A 19,798-nucleotide genomic window follows, 5' to 3' on the forward strand; every position below is an offset into this window, starting at 1 on the left:
ATGAATTGATTGTGAGGTTGCAACTCAAAAAAAATCACTATATTGTTATGCCACATTTCCTACATTTTGTACTTATGTGATTGATTCCTTTTTTTTCTAAGTGCAAGATTTTATATTTCTCCCTATTAAATCTTATCTAATTCAACAATATTTATGTAGCACCTACTCTATGAGAAACATCATGCTAGAAGATAAGATAGAATTAATCACTTCATGGAATTTGTTTTACATAAAATATATATACATTTATGTATATGATATATACACACACATATGGTGCTATATATGGTATATATGTATGTATATGCACATATACATATATACATATACACACATATATGGTGTTAGAGTTGGCCCTTCATTCCAGCCTATACATATCTTTTTGGATGCTGATACTCTCACCCAGCATATTAGTTATCCTTCTCGATCTTGTTACATGCTTTTTATTCCTTTATTTCAACTATTGACTTAAAGAAAAAAAGCTGAATAGGACCGGACTGAAGATGCAGTCCTTAGCACTCACTATAGACCTCCCTCCAGGCTTACATCAGTATAATACTTAGGTGAAAATAGAGAGCAGTGGGAATCTGGCAGGAGACAAGATCTTAGAAATTGAAGGCCAACCAGCAATAGGGCTAAAGATAGAGTTTTAGCAGTTAATTTATTCTGTTGTTTTTTGTAGTAGGATACCAATGTATTTTCCCCTTTGAGTATTTCTTCACCATTTTAGAAGACTATGACTTTATTGGTGAGGGTATTTCTTCTACCCATGCAGATTGCAACCCTTTCATGCCTTTGTCATGAATACATCATAGCATTTGCTAAAACTGAAAAATTCTTTTCCTGGTGACCAGCCTTATGGTGATAAGCTTTTCTCAATTGAACTATACAAAGGCTAATCCTTGGATGACAAACATACGAAGTCTATACTTTGCAGATTTGCAGACTTGCCTTCTGTAGGTAGAACATTCAGGAACTAAAGAGTTTTCTTCTAAGTTGCGTTGAAGCCTCAGAGGAGACTATGCATCTGTGTACAAAATTACAGAATAGTATCTCCCAGACATCATCAGAATCTTAGGGAAGAAAGTCTCAATATAATCCTCTATGTGTACCTCAAGGATATGTGGCTTTCCTTGGGGGATATTCCTACCAGAAATATAGTTTCTTCAACTCTTCTGCAGTTTGGTAGCTGTTCCTCAAAGGTTCTTGTGGCCCAGAAATCATTACCCTTTGGCTTACCAGATGATAAAACTAATGAAATTAATTAGGCTGGTCTTTATGCAGCAGACATATACTTGATCATTGGGTTCACACTCAAAGTCTTTCCAGGCTGGCCTGTAAGTCTTGCCAGAGATTATGCTTTGCTGACATAGCCATAGAATTCAGGGCCACCTCCACACTAAAGAGTAGGACTTTGGTAGAATACACTATAAGTGTGAATTATTATATCTGATGCTGGTGGATTCACACTACAAGTGTGAATTGTTATGTCTGATTCTGGTGAAATCACACTATAAGTGTGAATTATTATGTCTGATGCTTATGAGCTGGATTCTGGGACTAGAGGGACTCAAGACAAGGGACTCTTGTCTTCTAATCTCAAAGTCTTTCATCTTCATTTAGACTCTTTTAGGGAAAGTAGTATAGGTGAGGTTGAGTGAAATGTTGACCATGTTGGTGTTTCTAATTTCTAAACCATTAGGTTTGTCTCCCTTTCCCCCCAACCAGCTTTGCATTCTGTGGGGAAATCAGTGAAACAGGATTAAGAAGCATTGCAGTAACAACAAAAAAAAATCACAAATTCCTCTAGCATTTTTAGGTTTACAGAGTGCTATCTTCATCACAACGTTGAGTCCTATAAAGTGGATAATAAAAAATCACCCCAATTTTATAGATGAGGAAGCTGTCACAGTTAGTATATGATATAGCTGGGACCCAAGCCCAGGTCTTCTGACAACTTCAGGGCTCTTTCCATTATGGCACATTATCAATCAATCAGCCAACAAACCCTTGTTAAGGACTGGCCCCTAGGGGTACAAAGAATGGCAAAAATACAGGCCTTGACCTTAAGAACCTCACATTCTAGTGGAGGAGAAAATATGCAACAAAAACAAAAAAATACATACATACAAGAGATGTACAGTATAAATAGAAGGTAATCTCAGAGAGAAAGCACTGGCTCAAAGAGGGGATATGAGAGAGGGAAGGGAGAGGTCCAGAAAAGACTTCCTGCAGAAGGTGGGATTTGAGCTGAGCCTTGAAGCAAGCTAGAGAAGCCCCACTGTTAGCCTACGGAACACCCCTATCTTAGGTACTCCAAATTTGCAGTTTTTCTGGAATGACCCAGCTTGGTCAGAGACTGAAGAGGGTCCTGGGGAGGTGGGAGATAATTTGTGTAAAATTCTTAAGGTACTGTGAAGGCTTCCCATCCATCTTTTGTGTGATCTTCCCTTTCCAGTTACCGTCATGCCAGTGACCAATCAAGGCTGGCCTGAAGAGTTTGGCTTTAGGATTGGTGGGAATGGTCCATGCTACATCCTCCAGGTAGAAGAAGGAAGCAGTGCCTACTTGGCTGGACTCCAGCCTGGAGACCAGATCCTGGAGATCGAAGGCCAACCAGTAACCTCCCTGAATTGCCACAGCCTGGTGACCTTAGCTCGGCAGTGTGAGAACGTACCTCCCAGCATTGGGGTGGTGTCCCAGGTCCAGCAGGTTGAGCTTCCCCCTGGCCCTGATGGTAGCTTTGGTTTTACCCTGATGAGAGGCATCCCCCTGCAAGTGGGGAGCGTTAACACTGGCTCCCCCGCAGAAGAGGCTGGCCTTAAGGCCGAAGATTACATTCTGGAGATTAATGGCATCCCTGTGAAACAGTATGAAATGGCTACTCTCCTGATTGAGTCCTGCCAGGGGAAGGCACTAGGCTTGGGGCTGCTAAAACTGGGGAAACATAACCGAAGCAGCAGCAGCAGCGGCGGCAGCAGCAGCAGCAGCGGCGGCGGCAGCATCCCAGAGTCCGTGCAGAGCCCTGAAGCCGTGCACCTGGAAAGGAGGCACAAGGCCAAGGCGTTCAACAGAAAGGTGAGGCCTATGTCAGGAGCACTGTTGCTAGGGAAGGCAGCGCATCTATAACTTTAGATGGTAGCCTACTTTTCTAGTTGAAGGAGTAATCCTCTAGATCATGCTCTTTTATTGTAGGTGTTTTGCCCTGGGTCCTCATCTCTTCTCCCTCTATACTAACTACTTCACTGGGTGACCTCATCAGCTCCCATGGATTTAATTACCGTTTCTAGGGTGATGATTCCTACCCCAGTATCTCTGTTGACTTCCCTTCTGGCATCTCTAATTGCTTTTTAGACATGTTGAACTGGATGTCCAGTAGCCATCTTAAACACCATATGTCCCAAACAGAACTCATTATCTTTTACCTATTACAGTAGAGGGCAATACCATCCTCCTAGTGCCTCAGGCTCTCAACCTAGGAGTCATTCTGGGTACTTCACTGTCTCTCACCTGCTGTATCCAAGTTGTGGCCAAGGCTTGTCGATTTCATCTTTGCAACATCTCCTTAATATTCCCCCTTCTCTCTTCTGACACTGCCCCTGCTCTAGGGCAAGCTGTTATAGATCATTGCAACAGCCTTCTAATAGGACTGCCTGCCTCATGTCCCTTCCCGTTCCAATCCATTCTCCATTCAACCACCAAAGTGATTTCCCAGAACAAAGTCTAGTCATGTCATCTCTCTACTCAATACACTTCATTGGCACCCTATTGTCTCTAGGAGCATATGCAAGATGTTCTGTTAGGCATTCAAAGCCCTTCATAACCTCACCCCCTTCTGCCTTTCCTGTCTTCTTACATCTTACTTCCCAAAATGTACTCTTCAATCCAGTGATGCTGGCCTTCCTGGGTATTCCACAAATAAGACATTCCATCTTTCAGGTCCAAGCATTCTCTCTGGGTGTCCTCCATGTCTGGAACTCTTTTCCTCCCCTGCTCCAGCTACTGACCTCCTTGGCTTCCTTTAAGTCCCAACTAAAATTCTACCTTCTATAGGACACCTTCTTTCCAACCCCTTTTTCTTTCTTTTTTTGCTAAGCAATGGGGTTAAGTGACTTGCCCAGGATCACACAGCTAGTAAGTGTCAAGTGTCTGAGGCTGGATTTGAACTCAGGTCCTCTTGACTCCAAGGCTGGTGCTCTATCCACTTTGCCACCTAGCTGCCCCTCCAACCCCTCTTAATTCCAGTGCCTTCCCTCTTTTAATTATTTCCTTTTTATCCCATATATAGCTTACTTTATATAGACTTGTTTGCATGTCTCCCCCATTAGATTGCAAGCTCTTTGAGGGCAGGGACTGTGAAGTCATGCAAAAAGCGCTGTCCTCCCCATTTTGCAATATTAGCCATATTGCAAAAGAAAATGCAAACAAAATAAAACAATAAGTAAAGTTTAAAAAAAGCGTGCTTCAATTTGCATTAAGAGTTCATAGTTCTTTTTCTGGAGGTGGATAGCATTTTTCATCATGAGTCTGTTGGTATTATCTTGGATCATTGTCTCGATCAGAGTAGCTAAGTCACAGTTGATCATCTTTGCAATATTGCTGTTACTGTGTACTATGTTTTACTGGTTCTGTTGAGCTGTATTTTGAAAGAAAAATCAAATAATTGAAAATGGGGTAAGGAGGGAAAGGGAAACGTCAAGCATAACTCTGTTGTTTTGATTGTGAAGGAGTGGGAGAACCGTGATGCCATTAACAGAAATGGGAAATTCAGGATTGCAGATGGTGTGATGGGGAGAGATTAGTTTAAGCTTCATGTTAAGCTTGATTTGTAGGTTATTGTGCCATTTTGAAACAAAGTCACTGCTAATAGATTTTAAATGGAAATATGTTTGACGGTTTGCAATAGATTTCAGTGAAATTTTGTCCTTGGGATATTTGCTTGAATTGAGAGAATGATATCATTCATTGGACTAACCACTGGTTGTAATGAAATTGTGAGAACATTCAGTTTCTCCCCTAATGATTTCACTGTCAATATGACAATTTCACAGGCAGGCTGAAGAATTGCTCTTCTATCCATATGTGAGTAATGATTCAATAGAATATTAACCAGTGAAGTGAGGGCTCTGTTTCAATTCTCGTCCTTGGAATTTCCAATTTTGTCTTTCAAAATCTGCTAAGAAATAGGCCGATTCTGATCTAATTTTGTATACTACTAGAAACTATGCACGCAATTTGCATGTTGAACCATTGGGAGATGGTGATTTTGCCTTTGAGCATATTTTACAAAATGGTCTCCAATACTTAATAGGGATATTGGGAAGATAGTGCCTTGTAAAACTTAAACCAATCAGTCAACAAGCATTTATTAAGGGCTTACTATGTGCCAGACCTTGGTTAAATCATTTACCTTCTGTGGGCCTCACATTCTCATCTCTAAAATGAGAGGAATTGAATTGTGCGGTCTTTAGGTCCTTTCCATCTCTAAGTGAATGATCATATGATGCCACTGACAGTGCTTAATTGCTATATATATGGGTATGACTTAAAAGATCAGTGTGTTAGCAAGTAAAAAAGCATTTACTTATCACCTGATACAGACCAGGCACTTTGCTAAGTGCTAGAGGTGCAGGCAAACAGAAAAATAGTCTTTGACCTCAAATAACTTACCAGGAGAACCAAAAGTCCTCTCCATTTTTGTACATGTGAAGATTAATTCTTTGAGTTATAGCCATAGCTGCTATGTGAAGAATCTGCTCCTGATTTTTGTTTTGTTCCTATCCATAGTTGATTGAAAGCCTAGACCACCGCCCTCCCCAAAACGGGTGGTGATGTATTCAAGTCTAAGTAGTGGAATGCTAGGTAAATATGCTGCTGCTGTTCCCAACTGTAATTCTTTTCCTGAGGGTTTGAGCCTAACATTTCTTTTGCCCTTCCTACTTTGGATCTCACTTTGGATTGATAGGTAAGCATTGTTTTGGTGGTTAAGCTTGAGACCAGGGTTGACAAAAGATAGCACATGAAGAACTTCTCCCATCCATCTTCAGGAAAGCCTAGGACTCATAGGCTTTGGAACTCTATGAGAAAGAACACCGTTGATGGTTAAATAGTTAAAACTCTCAGAGGTGTAGCAATGCTGATAGAATGTAAGCTCCTGGACCACAAAGACTTCCATTTTGTCTTTGTAGTCTTGGAACCTAGCACAGTGTGTGGCACATGGTAGAAGCTTAATGCTTTCTTGTTGATTGATCGATACCACCAAAGTATTTTGGAGAGTGCTAATGTGCTTTCACAAGTGTCTTCTCATTTGACTCTCAAAGCAGCCCAGGAAAGTAATAAGAGAAGAGGAATGCTGATTCCCGTTATGGTTGAGAAAACTGAGGTCCTATGAGGTTCTTAAACTAAATATATCAAAACCAGAACTCATTGCTTTTTCCTTTCGACCTACCCCTCCTCCTAAATTCCCAGTCGTTCTGTCCAGCATACCACTGTTCTTCCCGTGGCCTAGATTCGCAGCCTCAGCATCACACTGACTTTTCCCTCTCCCTCACTCCATAAGCCTAAGCTGTTGCCAAGCCTTGATGCCTTTGCCTCCACATCTCTCTCATTCATCTCCTTTGCTTCACTCAGACAGCCACTAATTTCATCCAAGTCCTCATCACCTCATACTTGGACCATTGCAGAACACTTTTAATTAGCCTCCCAGCTTCCAATATTTTCTCCTTCCAGTCTATCCTCCAGAGGGTTGCCAAAACAATCTTCCTAAAATACAGATCTGACCATTTCACATTTGTAGTCAAGAATTTTCAGTCGTTTTCTGTTGCCTCCAGCATAAAAGGCAAACCCTCTCTGGCATTTAAAGTCTTTCACAGATTGGCTACAGGCCATCCTTCTAGGTTTATTCCAAGTTGTTCTCCTTCACAAGCTGCATGTTCCTGCCAAGCTGGCAGTACCACTCCATCTCCCATCTTTATACCTTTGCCCAGGCCATGCCTTTACATAGAATGGTCACCTTTGTCCAAGAGCCCCAAGAACAGAAGTACTCCTCCAGACCATTGGCCCTGCTTCTAGCTCTTCCCCTTGAGTAATCATCTAGGGGAGTAACCCTTATGGAGAAAGGTCCCCACATGTCTACTGCCACAACCAGTGATCAAATGCCAACAGTGTGGTGGTAAACCCAAGACTGGGGGAATAGCAGTGATCCTCACCCCAGAGTATCAGTCATGTTTCTAGCCTGTTCCCCTTCCCCAGACATGATCCAAGGGAATCCACTCTTGTGCAGCTTCAACCTAGCAACTGACAGTGCAGGAGCTGCATCCCCCACCATCCTCGTCAGCCACAACTACTAAAGACCCAGAAAAGAAAGTTCTTAGCACTGTCAAATGGTTCAATATCAGAAATGGGTATGGTTTCATCTATGAAATGTACCTAAAGATGCATTACCATCTGTTTTGCTGCTATATCCTAATGACCACTGGGCCCTTCCAACCCACTTGCATCTGAAACCTCCTCTACTTTTTTTCTCCCCCATTAGAATATGAGCTCCTTGAAGGCAGGAACTACTTTGCTTTTTCTTTTGTATCCTCAGGGCTTAGTGTGCTTTTCACATAGTAAGAGATTAACAAAATGCTTTTTCACTCATTCATCCCTAAATCCTCTTGAGGTTCAGCTCAGGCATCATTTTATGTAGGGTCCCTAAAGGAGCCTTTTCTGATCCTCGTCCCCAGTCAGGGTTCCTTAACTGTCCCCCATTTTACACTGTATTTATTTACCTAAGTACGTGTCATATTATCCCTAGGTGAATATAAGTTCTTTGAAGGCAGCCACTCTTTTGGTTTCCAACCTTGTATCTCTAGTATCTTTTCATATAGGAGGAACTTTATAAATGTTTGTTCAAATGAGCTGAATTGAAAAAGCTTTTGCACAAGTCCAATGTGGCTAATATAAGAAGAAAAGATATGGACTGGGAAAAGAATCATTTCATTAAATGTCTCTGATAAAATCTGATATCCAAAATCTATAGGGAATTGACACAAATCTGTATGATTAAAAGCTATTTACTAATAGTTGAGTGGTAAAAGCAAGTCATTTTCAAAAGCAAAAATGTAAACCATCAACACCTCTCTGAATAAGTGTTCAAAATCACTAGCTCTGCTGTATTAACTCACTCCTAACCAGAGTGTGCTGGAACCAACTTGAATAGTCTGAGATTATATTGCTACATTTTCAGTATGAGCATTTTGCACCTCAGAAATGAGCTGTTGCTACAGATTGGAGCTTGATTTGTTTTCTTGCTTATCGTCTAGACTTAAGAAAATGATGGAAAAAACATTACTTAAGATCAAACTTAAAAGTCTCTTGCATTTTCAGAGAACTGGTTGTTTAACTCTTACTAGCATACTCTTGCACCTAACTAATTCAATTCAGTAAGCATTCATTAAGTGCCAAATATGTGCAAGACCTCATCCTAGGCTGGGCATATAAATATGAAGGCAGAAAAAGTTTCTGTCCTCAAGGAGCATAAAATCTCCCAGGGAAGATAAGATGTCCATATTTTTACATTTACCATTATAGATTGAGAGTTAGATGTGACAATAAGGGGAATCAAGTTACCACCCTCATTTTATAGATTAGGAAAGGATAGGTAGGATCCCCATTGCTGGTGCTAGTACTGGATATATGACCAAGCTAAACAATCAACCTATTGTCATAGAGGTGAAAACCAGAACTGGCAAAAAAAAGTAGAGCTGGCAGTCAGAATGTAATCCAAGCTCTCGGGTGTTTCAGGGACTGAGCAAGATCGAAGGCCTGTGAAAATGCTTCATCAAGGGCAGGTCCTTTTAAAGAGAGGGGCTCCCTGGTTGTGGTCTTTGATTCTGAGAGTCATGTGGGACCTAGAAACACCTCCTTTCTGGTTGGTTGCTTTACAAAAAAAAATTTTCTTCTTCTTTTTTTTCTTTTTAGTTTCCTTCCCTGTTTAGGTACTCCATGTATATTATTGTGAGTGGGAGTTTTAAGATGAAATTGTAGGGTTGAGTTGACTTTACGGCTCCTTAGAGATATAATAGAGCTAAGTTGCTTGACATATGGCCCTTAGCAAGGGAGCTGAATGATTTATCCATCATTTGAAGGGTTTTAAAAAAATTAATCCAAAGGTTCAGAAGAACTAGAATCATATGTACACTATGACTTGAAGCCTTCCCAGTGCCTGGGGAGAGTTAGGATGGGAAGTAGTCTATTTCTTAGGGATTAGGATAGAGGTAGATATGTGGCCTGAGAAGTCCCTGCATAATGGGGATGAAAGAAAAAAGGTTCCTTTTTCTGTGTAAAGGTTCATTTGCTTTATAGATGTAGCACCTGGGCCCCCCTTCCCCTTTTATAGAGCTTCCAAGAATTCCAAGTTCAATGTTCAAAATACTTTGTGGGTCCACATCCACTGAGAATGATAGCTCACAAGCCCCCTACCAATGTGTTAGCTTTTTTTGGAGTTAGCCAGAAGACATAATTAGTTCAAAGCAAAGAAATGTAATGAAATGGCCTAGTAAGGAAAATTACAATAAAATATCCTCCCCATATATAGAGGGCATATCCTTCCATAAATTTACATACCATTGGTAGGGACATTGGAGATGCATAGGGGTCAGGCATGAGGGACTGAGACTTTCGGAATACATGTGAAGGTCCAAAGGTGACTTATACTTCCAATGGCCTTATAATGTCACCTTGAGTCTTTGCTGGGTTCGCTGGGTCTGCTACTTACTGGACTCAGAGTCTTTGCTAGGCACATTATTCTACTGAGTTTTTTTGGTCTCAATTTTATTGTGCTCTGGTAGTGCATAGTTTCCACTGGGTACTGTTTCCTGCTTTTGTCTTCTGAGATCATACCTTGAGGAGCAGCCAAGCCATTGAAGCTTCAGTCTGCTAGGGTGTAGTGGCCAGAATTTAGCCCTGCTAGGGCCAGGCAGATAGCTCTTGACTCATCTCCACCAAACCTAGTTAACAAAGATCCAACATAGTACCCTGAGGTTGAGTTAGATCTTTCCTTTTTGACCCCAGTGTTTCAGTGGAGATCCAAGCCTTCAATTACCAGATAATAACTATCTAATTTAGGGATAGAAACTCTTAGATATTCTTAAAATCCGCTTTGAGACAGAACACAAGGTAAACGAAGGGGCAGAGCGAGAGTTCTCCACTGACAAACAGTCAGCATGAAAGTTGGGTTGCTTTAGTGCTATGCTTTGCCCAACAGAAAACTTGAATCTCGCTACAGAAATGATGTGGCAACTTGGGGCATGCCTTGGAAAAGGACCAGTTGAAGAAACCATGAGTGTTTACTGGAAGACAGAGGAGGGGGGTTTTCAAATATCTGAAGGGCTACCATATGGATTTGGAATTAGATTTACTCTATTTCATCCCCATTTGAGGAAACTAAAGGATGATTCAAAGGAAGACCTTCCTAACTAGATGATAAAGTGAGTGTTGGAAGTTAGAAGTATGGAAGTATGGAAGACCTCAATTCAAATCCAAGCCCAGGCACTTACTAGCTGAGTGATCTTGGGCAAGTTACTTAATTTAACATCTGTTTGCCACAGTTTCCTCATATGTAAAATGGGGATAATAATAGCACCTAGTTCACAGGGTTTTTGTCATGATCAAATGAGATAAAGTGTGTAAAGTGCTTTGCAAACCTTAAAATGCTATTTCCATGCTAGCTGTTATTATTATTATTATTATTAATATTAGTTAGGCAGCTAGGTGGTGCCAGGCCTGGAGTCAGGAAGACTCATCTTCCTGAGTTCAAATCTGGCCTCAGTTATTTACTAGTTCTGTGACCCTGGGTGAGTCATTTCACCCTGTTTGCCTTATTTGCCTCATCTCTAAAATGAGTTGGAGAAGGAAATGTCAAACCATTCCATGATCTTTACCAAGAAAACTCCAGGAGGGGTCATGAAGAGTTAGACACATCTGAACAACAACATAGTTAGAAGGTGATCCCAAATGGAATGTGCCACAAATTAGGGTAGGGTGGGGTGGAGAAAAGGGGTACTTTCTCTTTAACTGGAAGATGGTTGAACATTCACTGGGGATGGGATGTTGTTTAATGGTAGCCATCTCTGGGCGGGGGGGAGGAAAGGGGAAGAAAAAAGGAAAAAAATTTACATGATAACTTTATTATATATTTAAAAGGAATATCAAGTTGTACATAATAGATTTGTAGTTTCATGTGCAATCATCTTTTTATTATACTATGTTATGGAAATGCTTGTTTTATTCCATAAATTAAAAATAAAATAGAAAAAAGAAGAGATGCATACTGTAGGTACAGAATGAACTAAACAGCCTCTGGAATCCCTTTCAACTTGATATATCCTATAATTCTGTTTGCTGGGAGGGAATGTTCAGGATTTAAACAGATCAGGGGATTGTGGAATCTTTAAATTCATATAAAAGCTTTGGGTGATTCAGCTCCTGCCAGTGAAATGAGAAAAATCAAAGGACCTTTAGTGAATCCTACACTGGCATTTTTATAGCAAGTCATCTCTCTGGGTTAACACTTGTACTTTCTCTGTTCCAGTTTTATAACCTTGAAGCAGCTGACATTTAATAGAAAATTCAATACTGGTCATGTGATGGCTTTCTATTGATGGGTACCTTGTGATTTGGATGTGGGTTAAAAGCACCTCTGGTGATAGCTGACTGCTGAAGGTGTCAAAGTGGAACACGCACCAGGGGGCAAGAACTATTTTTCCCCCTTACTTATATAATGAGTCTCTCAGCCACCCCCATTCTCATAGGAATTCAGACTGTTCCTTACTTTGATTTCAAAGCAATGAATTTGCAAGGATGAAAATGAAAGAAGAGAGCCTCTGGTGGTGAACTTTCTTAGTCCTCTAGAAAGTAAAAAATTGCAAATGATGAAATTTCTGAGAAGCCCAATTTGAGAAATGTATAATTGTTCTTGACAGCCACTTTAATTGTCCCACTTGATTACACTTTGTTAAGCAAAAGACTGAAGCTTAGATCAAGTCAGTGTTCTACTAGATGGAAACATAAGGTTCTTTTCATCTCTATGGTCCTATGACCTTTAGACACTTTTCTCAAATTCCTTTGTCTATATTTGAATGAATACAAATACAATGTGATTTTCCATATTCTTATGTAAGAGGAAAGAGACTCCTCTCCTTTTCCCATTTCCCTCTAGTACCTCCCATGGTAGTTGCAAGTCTACAAGTTCCTAGTTCCCTACTCATGGGATCCCTCCTCCTGGTGTCACTTGGAAAGGCACCTCCCCCATGAAAGGCAAGATGTATTCCTAGAATCCGGAGTTGAATCCTGAGATGTGTTTCTTCCAAGAAACAGTCTTCTAAATGGTAGTAGGTAGGAATAGTGGAAAAGACACTGTGAGTTTTATACTTCATACTTTGGGGATAATAAACTTTAATAGGTTGGCTTGGGAACCTAACCACCAATGATAACATTGTTTCTGTAGGAAAATATGTTCTGAATTCCTTTTGGCAATGCAATCCACTCAGAGGTTAGGGGACTTGTCTGTACACATGAAAAATAACTAATGATAATGATAATAATAGTACTTCAGATTTATAGCATTTTATGATTTTTAATGAGCTTTCACAGAGATCCTTTCATTGAATCCTCTTAGCAACCTTTTAAGGTTTTTAAGGAATTGTTTCCCCCTTCTTACAGGTAAAAAACTAAGAACCATAGAGATTAAGTGATTTGTCTGAAGTCTCACAGTGATATCTAGTCTGGTGCTCATATTATGCCAGTTAGCTGTGTAATCTTTTTTGTCTTTGCTTTAAAAAAAAAAAAAGCATCCCATATGCACACACACTCGAACATGCTGAGTGCCTTTATTGTTTGAATATAGTTTCCAGGCTTCCAGTAGGTTATTTACTTTTAAAAGTCTTCCTTTCCTGTGACCTCATTTTGTCACCGTTTTCTTTCTTTTCTAAAATTGAAAACCCCTTTTTTTTTTCTTTTGATTTTCCTTCTCTCACCCACAATGTGGGATTTAATTGTGTTGTGATCACTATTGTCTAATTACCCACAATTACTTTCCTATACCAGGCTCAGTTCATTACCAAGGAACAATACTAGCTCACATTTATATAGTCCTTTATTGTTTACTGAGCACTCTATTCGTGACCATTCTATGAGCTAGGTAGTTTAAGTATGATCACCCCTATTTTACAGATGAGGAAATTGACATTCAAAGGATTAATCGAATATGCAGCCCATAAATACTAGAGCTGGGGTCTAAATTTGGGTCTTCTGACTTTCTATAGTGCCATGAGTCTAATATATGTCTTTTTTTTCATTCTAAAGCTTTCATTCTGGGAAATCATAATGTTTATAGCTGGGATTTATTTTTGTTAGCTGCCCTACTATTCAGGATCACATCATTTTAATAGTTCACTTGCTTTAATGGATCTGTGATCTCATTAGTGTAGGCTTTCCTTCTAATCTTGCTCACTGCAACTCATCCTAACCTCTTTATCCTGGGTGAGTCTTGTCTACCTATTTCTTTTGCTCCTCTAAGGATTCAACATGCACATGTCTTCCTTTGGATTCTTAACATTGTTTGGCTACCAATAGAATACATGAGCTGCCCACTAATTATCCCTTAACAGTTGGTTGCTACATGAGTAACCCGTTTCCTTTTCTGGTCCTACATCTGTTTGATTATATGTTTTTTAATCATATTTTTCTTTATTTTATTAAATATTTTCTAATTACATTTTTAAAAAATTTAACATTCATTAAATTTTTTTTTGAGTTTTTAAATTCTCTCCCTCTCTCCCTTCTCCATCCATTGAGAAGGCAAGCAAATTTTACACTTCTCCTTGATATTTTGCAGTCTTCTCAAGCCTACCATATGCCACTCTTTTGAGGTGAGAGGAAGAGAAGAGGAAGGGAATAAGTCTTTATTAAGCACCTGCATGTGCCAGGCATTATGCTAAGTGCTTTACAAATGTCTCATTTGATCCTCATAATGACCGTGGGCAGTAGGTGCTATTATTATCCCCATCTTACAGTTGAAGAAACTGAGGCAGGTACTCATTAAGTGGCTTCCAGTGGGTTATTTACCTTTAAAATTCTTCCTTTCCTTTGTCCTCGTTTTGTCACACAGGGCTGCACAGTTAGTTCAGTGTCTGAGGCCAAGTTTAAACTCAGACCTCCCTGACTCCAGGCCCAGTTCTCTGTGCCACTTTTCCGGTGAGGAGCATATCCTGTGGTCCAGACCTGCTTCAAACTCTTAACCTACATGGACTGGACCCGATTTTGAGTACTGACTTGCAAATGATCAGTTTCCCTTTTTGGCTCATTATGCCCCCATCATAGAGTTTAATACAGGGAAATTTCTAAAATACAGCTTAAGTATAGCTTGTACTTACGTTTCCTCAAATATAGGTGAATGGGATCTCCAGGTCCCATATGTGCACCCATGCAAATTGGAGGGGCAGCTAAGCGGCACAGTGGATAGAGTCAGGAGGACCTGAGTTCAAATTCGGCCCTGGACACTTGACACTTCCTAGCAGTATGACACTGGGCAAGTCACTTAACCCCATTATGTAGCCCAAAAAATTGCAGATTGGATATGGGTCAGCCTTTATTACTCCACATCAGAACAGAAGACTAAATGGATTCATAAGCAGGTAAAGAAAACAAATAGCCCATAAACTTCCCCAGAATGGACCTGAACCCAGGGTTGTCATCAAGGCATCTCTTTGATATTTCTGTAAATCCTCTTCTCCATATGATTCTACATATACTATTTCTGCCCATCACCCTCCCCCCAAGACTTGTAGTAACACCCTGGGGTTTAGACTCATCTGAAAGGTAAACCTACTTTTGGGGCTGCCTAGCCTGCATTGTTTGAATAACCACTCACTGTAATAGTGGGGGGTGGTAAGATCCAGATCTCTTAATATGCTGTATTGTGGCTTTAGCCCTTCACCTGTGGGTGATCTTTTTCCTCTCCCCACAGTTGGATACTGTTCTGCCCTCGGGGCCTGTATGTAAGGTGGATTTTAGCATGTGTAAGGTGGAGTTTTGTTATTCTTTCTGAGAGTTTAGTTCCCAGGATCCATAGCCATAACAATTTCTAGTTCCCAGGTGTCAGATAATATTTCTTAAGGTCATGGTTTGTAAACATCTCTACCACGCATGCACAGTGAGATATAGGGATGAAGTAATGTAAAATTGTGAGGCTATTGTTGGCAATATGCCTTCTTTGTCTGTTGCCCTATAAATCAAGTGGGCATTGGTCAGTGAGTGGGGATTTGGGATTTGGGTAATGCATGGAGGGATGCATGTGTGTCTGCTTCAACAAGCCCCCCATTGAGCCTTGGGGGAATTTAGGGGAGTGCACAAGCTGGAATGCTGTGCCTGTCCTGATTGGCCCCCATTGAGATGTAGGGGTTGTTGCCCTTCCCTTCTTGCCTGCCCCTGCAAGAAGGGTGATTAGGGAATGCTGTAGGAGCTGGTGCTCCCATTATTGGCAGCACTTTTGAGGAGACTAGACTCGTATAAAGTAAGCTTATTTAACCCCTCTGAAGCTGTCTTCCTACCCTTCTGGCTAACCAGATCAAGAGTGAACCACTTCAGTGCCTCCTGTGTTGTTACTTGTCCTAACAGGGCCAATCAAAATAAGCTGAATATCTCTTCCATATGACAGTCTTATAAATACCTGAAAACTGGTATTTCCTCTAAGTCCCTTCAAATGATTCTTAGGTGGAATAAGGCATAATCTCAAGATCCTTCACCATGAACTGAAATAATGTTCCCGATGTGGTCTGACCAGAGCAGTGTATAGTAGGACTTTTTGTATAGTTCCCTTCTTTCTCTAGAAGATCCAATGCCTAAATTTTCAAATTTAGGTGACTCCTGAGGTAATCCAAAAAGCTTGCACTTTGCAGAAAATCTTCCTTCTCAGGCTGCAGTACTAGATTACGTTGTTTAGGAACTCAAAATCCCCATTCTTCTACACAGAAGATCATAGTTTAGAAAGACTTTCTATGAATTATCCTCTTGGGCCCTGTGTGTGAACACATCAAGCCTCCATACATGTTATTGCCCTGACTGTGCCCACAATGTATGTATATATAGGCACTGGATTTCCTCCTCCAGGACCCCAAGCCCACTTTTTTGAATCCTGGTCTCTTTTCTAAGTAGGAAAAGTAGAAGACAAAAAGGACACTTTACAAAGAGGCAAAGAGTGGGTTGTTGCTCTCTTTAATAGGTTGTTAGGAAGAGGCAGCACCTATGACAAGAGTCCAACCTCTTGAATCTCAAGCCAGACTGCCGATCATCTCATTCCAGTCACTGAAAACCAGTCAGAAGTGGTTTGTGTCCTCTAACAAAATGTCAGCGCACATGTCTGTGTTCTCCATAGTGTGTTACCCCTCAGATGCCTTCAAGTCTCATGCCTGTAAGCTTATCAAATCGATCAGAGATTTTTCTGCTCAGTATCTTTTTTACTCACAACTGTGAACTCACATTTATTTTTAATAAATTAATTAATTTTTAGTTTTCAACATTCACTTTTATAAGATTTTGAGTTCTAAATTTTCCCCCTTCCTCACCTTCCACCTCCCCAAGATGGCATGCAATCTGATATAGGCTATAAATGTACAATCATATTAAACATATTTGCACATTAGTCATGTTGTGAAAGAAGAGTCAACAACAGGGAAAAAAACACAAACAAAAAAAAGAGAAAATACTATGCTTTGACCTGCATTCAGATTCCATAGTTCTTTTTCTGGATGTGGATAGCATTTTCCATCTTGAGTCTTTGGGAATTTGTCTTAGATCATTGCATTGCTGAGAAGAGTTAAGTCTATCAAAGCTGGTCGTTGCACAATATTGCTGTTATGGTGTATAGTGTTCTCCTGGTTCTGCTCACTTCACTCAGCATCAGTTCATGTAAATCTTTCCAAGTTTTTCTGAAATCTGCCTGCTACATCATTTCTGATGGAACGATAGTATTCCATTACATTCATATACCACAACTTGTTCAGCCAATTGATGGGCTTCCCCTCAATTTCCAATTCTTTGCCACCACAAAATGAACTGTAATAAATATTTTTGCACATGTGGGTCCTTTTCTCTTTTTTATGATCTATGAGGTCACATTTAAACTAAAATCACTAAAATAACCTAGCACAATGGCTAATTAGGCACGGCTGGGCTGGTGATCTCCTCTACTTGACATATTGGTTTGCCCTGAGATTCATTGCTCTGGGGTTACCTGACATCTCAGTGGTAGAAGTAGCTTCCCCAGTTCTCCCATTATTGTTTCTTCACCCCCACCTTGGCTTCTCTGGGGAAAGTTGCTACCTATAGAATTATTATTTTAGAAATGGTTATGGGCTCAAAGTCTAAGGATTTTCCTTAGCAAGGGGTAAGTAAACAGGCACCCATTGTACAAATGTGAATCAGGTAGGGAACACGTAATTTGTTCCCACACAGAAAAGCAATAAAGGACCCTTGAATGATTAGAACCAACTCCATTGACTAATCGCAACTAGTACGATCATTTGGGAGGCTAGTATTCAAGTCTCATTGGTACATAAACAGTTTTTTGCAAAGCTGCTAATGAGCCAGTTCACATTTCACCTCCACTGAACATTGTCCATTCAAATATCAAGCACAAATGTCTTTTGAGGGCCTCTCTCTCTGATACCAGTTCTTTCCTTGTTGTAATCCCAATCCCACTACTATTATTGCAACTGTAACGTCTTTGATAAATGCTGCTCTTGTCACAGGCATTTGCAGGCCTTCCATGACCTTTCAGTATTCACAAGGTGAATGCTAGAGAAAAAGAACTCCAAAAGGAGAGGCAAGGCATCCAGGGATAAGCCCCATGGGGCCTAGGAGGCCCTTGCCTACCATTATGTAGGACTATAGAAAGATCTTTCCTTCACCACCTCCTGACCAGAATCACATCTTGTCTTCTCTAGGGAAACCCACTATTAAGGAAACTGCCTCTTCTCTAAGGTGGGGCACCCAACCTTGTCAATGATGGGGAATGGGTTGGGGGGGCATTCAATCCAGCAATGGTCATACATAGTTAGAAGCAGGCAGAGGATACCTGTGTGTGCTCAAGTCTCTGCATGGTCCTCTGGAGGGCAGTTAGAGAATATCTGTGTACTCTCCAAAGTGGAGGACTTGTTGTAAAACAAAATAATATAGTAAGGTTCTAGACTATGCCTTTATACTGAATTTTACAATTTATTACCTCTCCTGGTTTTCAGTTTGGAAAATTTAAAAACTGGATCTTATAGCAGCATGGATTTAACTTGTTTTGTTCATTTTCTGCCTTGCTTCTCCCTCCAAATTGAACCACTAGGAAGCAAGCCTGTGAGGCTCTGACAATTGGCTTTGTACTCCCAGGGTCCATGAGTTCTCAACTTCACCTCAACCATTTTCCACCCTGTATCCTGTGATAAAATTAATACTCCCATTGCCTCTGGAACGAGCATGCCAGTGGACTACATTATTGTTCCACTCCCCATCTTTGTGACTTTCCATACCGTAACTCCCTTCCTTGGCCATTAAATATACATATACATATTCATATACATATACATACACACATACATGTATACATATATATGTGTATATATATAAAACAAAATAAATGCAAGGTAGCTGAAAAGGGAGATGGGAGAGTAAGAGAACCTACCCATGGAAAACTGAGATTTTCTTGTTCTTAAGTTTATTCGCCTTTTTTTGCAGGTGGATGAAATCCTTGGGGATCAGCCTGAGTTGAAGGAAAAAGTGTTTGCAGTTTTGAAGCAGTACGCTTCAGAGCGGAAGGTGGACTATTTAGCTTATGCTCTCGCTATGATTCTCACCAATGAGGACCATCAGATGCTCATTGACAACATCAGGTACACTAGTGGTTTGAAGCAGAAGGGGTGAGGCAGAAGCATAGACAAAATGCAAAGTTATTTTTCTCCTACAGTCCAAGAGGATTCAATTCTGGAGTGACTGGAAATGCATCATAATTAGTAATTCTAATTTGTATTCATAATAAGCACTTTAATTTTTTGATGTGCTTTCACAACCATCACTTTAAAAAATATATATATTTTTTTTTCTCACTTCTGTAAGGAGGAAGTGTGTTTTGGACTAGAGGTGAGGAAACAGGTTCTGGTACAGCAATTCAGTTTCCACCTTTGGACCTCAGTTTCTCTACTTGTAAAATAGCTCTAAGATTTGGTGTTCTATTTCAGTAAATATCTCTTAGTCATTTATTGTGTGTAGAGCTCTTTGGAGGGAATTGAGGGAGGATTTGGGGGTAGGGGTCCAGAGGTATGATTCATTAGTGTAGAGAACTGGGATTTGGGGTGAAGGGGAAATAAAAAGATTAAATAAAAGTCCCTGCTCCAATAAACCTTAAAGCTAAGGCAGGGCTACAAGTATTTATTAATCACTTACTATGTGCCAGGTGTGCTGACGATATAAATGCAGGCTGTGTACTAAATGCTGAGGACACAAACACAAACACAGACAAAAGAAAGATAATCCCTGCCCCAAGGACTTTACCTTCCAATAGGAAAAGATAAAACACAAGAAGAAGAAGAAGAGAATGAATGCTGGCTGACCTCTCCAAGATGGAGGCCCTCAGAGGAACTCACTAATGAGAGGAAAGGGCCAGCATGGTGGTGGGGACAGGGAAATGTTCCAGGGTGAGGAGACCCCAGGCACTAAAGGAAGTTCCAGGGTAAGAGGAGACATGGTGGCAAAGTCCAGAAAGTCAGAAGCA

The 19,798-nt window shown here is 40.5% G+C and overlaps 1 protein-coding gene across 1 annotated transcript in view; it reads left to right on the plus strand.

Annotated features, from left to right (window-relative positions):
• Positions 1-2,466: 2,466 nt before the first annotated feature.
• GRID2IP (Grid2 interacting protein) overlaps positions 2,467-19,798 on the plus strand; it is a 134,338-nt gene continuing 117,006 nt past the window's right edge. Inside the window, exons 1-3 of the mRNA XM_027859739.1 lie at positions 2,467-2,862; positions 3,022-3,078; positions 18,766-18,920. Coding sequence (XP_027715540.1) covers positions 2,467-2,862; positions 3,022-3,078; positions 18,766-18,920 — 608 coding nt within the window. The remainder of the gene's footprint in view (positions 2,863-3,021; positions 3,079-18,765; positions 18,921-19,798) is intronic.

The sequence above is a fragment of the Vombatus ursinus genome, unplaced genomic scaffold (genome assembly GCF_900497805.2).
Source record: "Vombatus ursinus unplaced genomic scaffold, bare-nosed wombat genome assembly UNPS02014171.1, whole genome shotgun sequence".
In the NCBI taxonomy this organism is placed as follows: Eukaryota; Metazoa; Chordata; class Mammalia; order Diprotodontia; family Vombatidae; genus Vombatus; species Vombatus ursinus.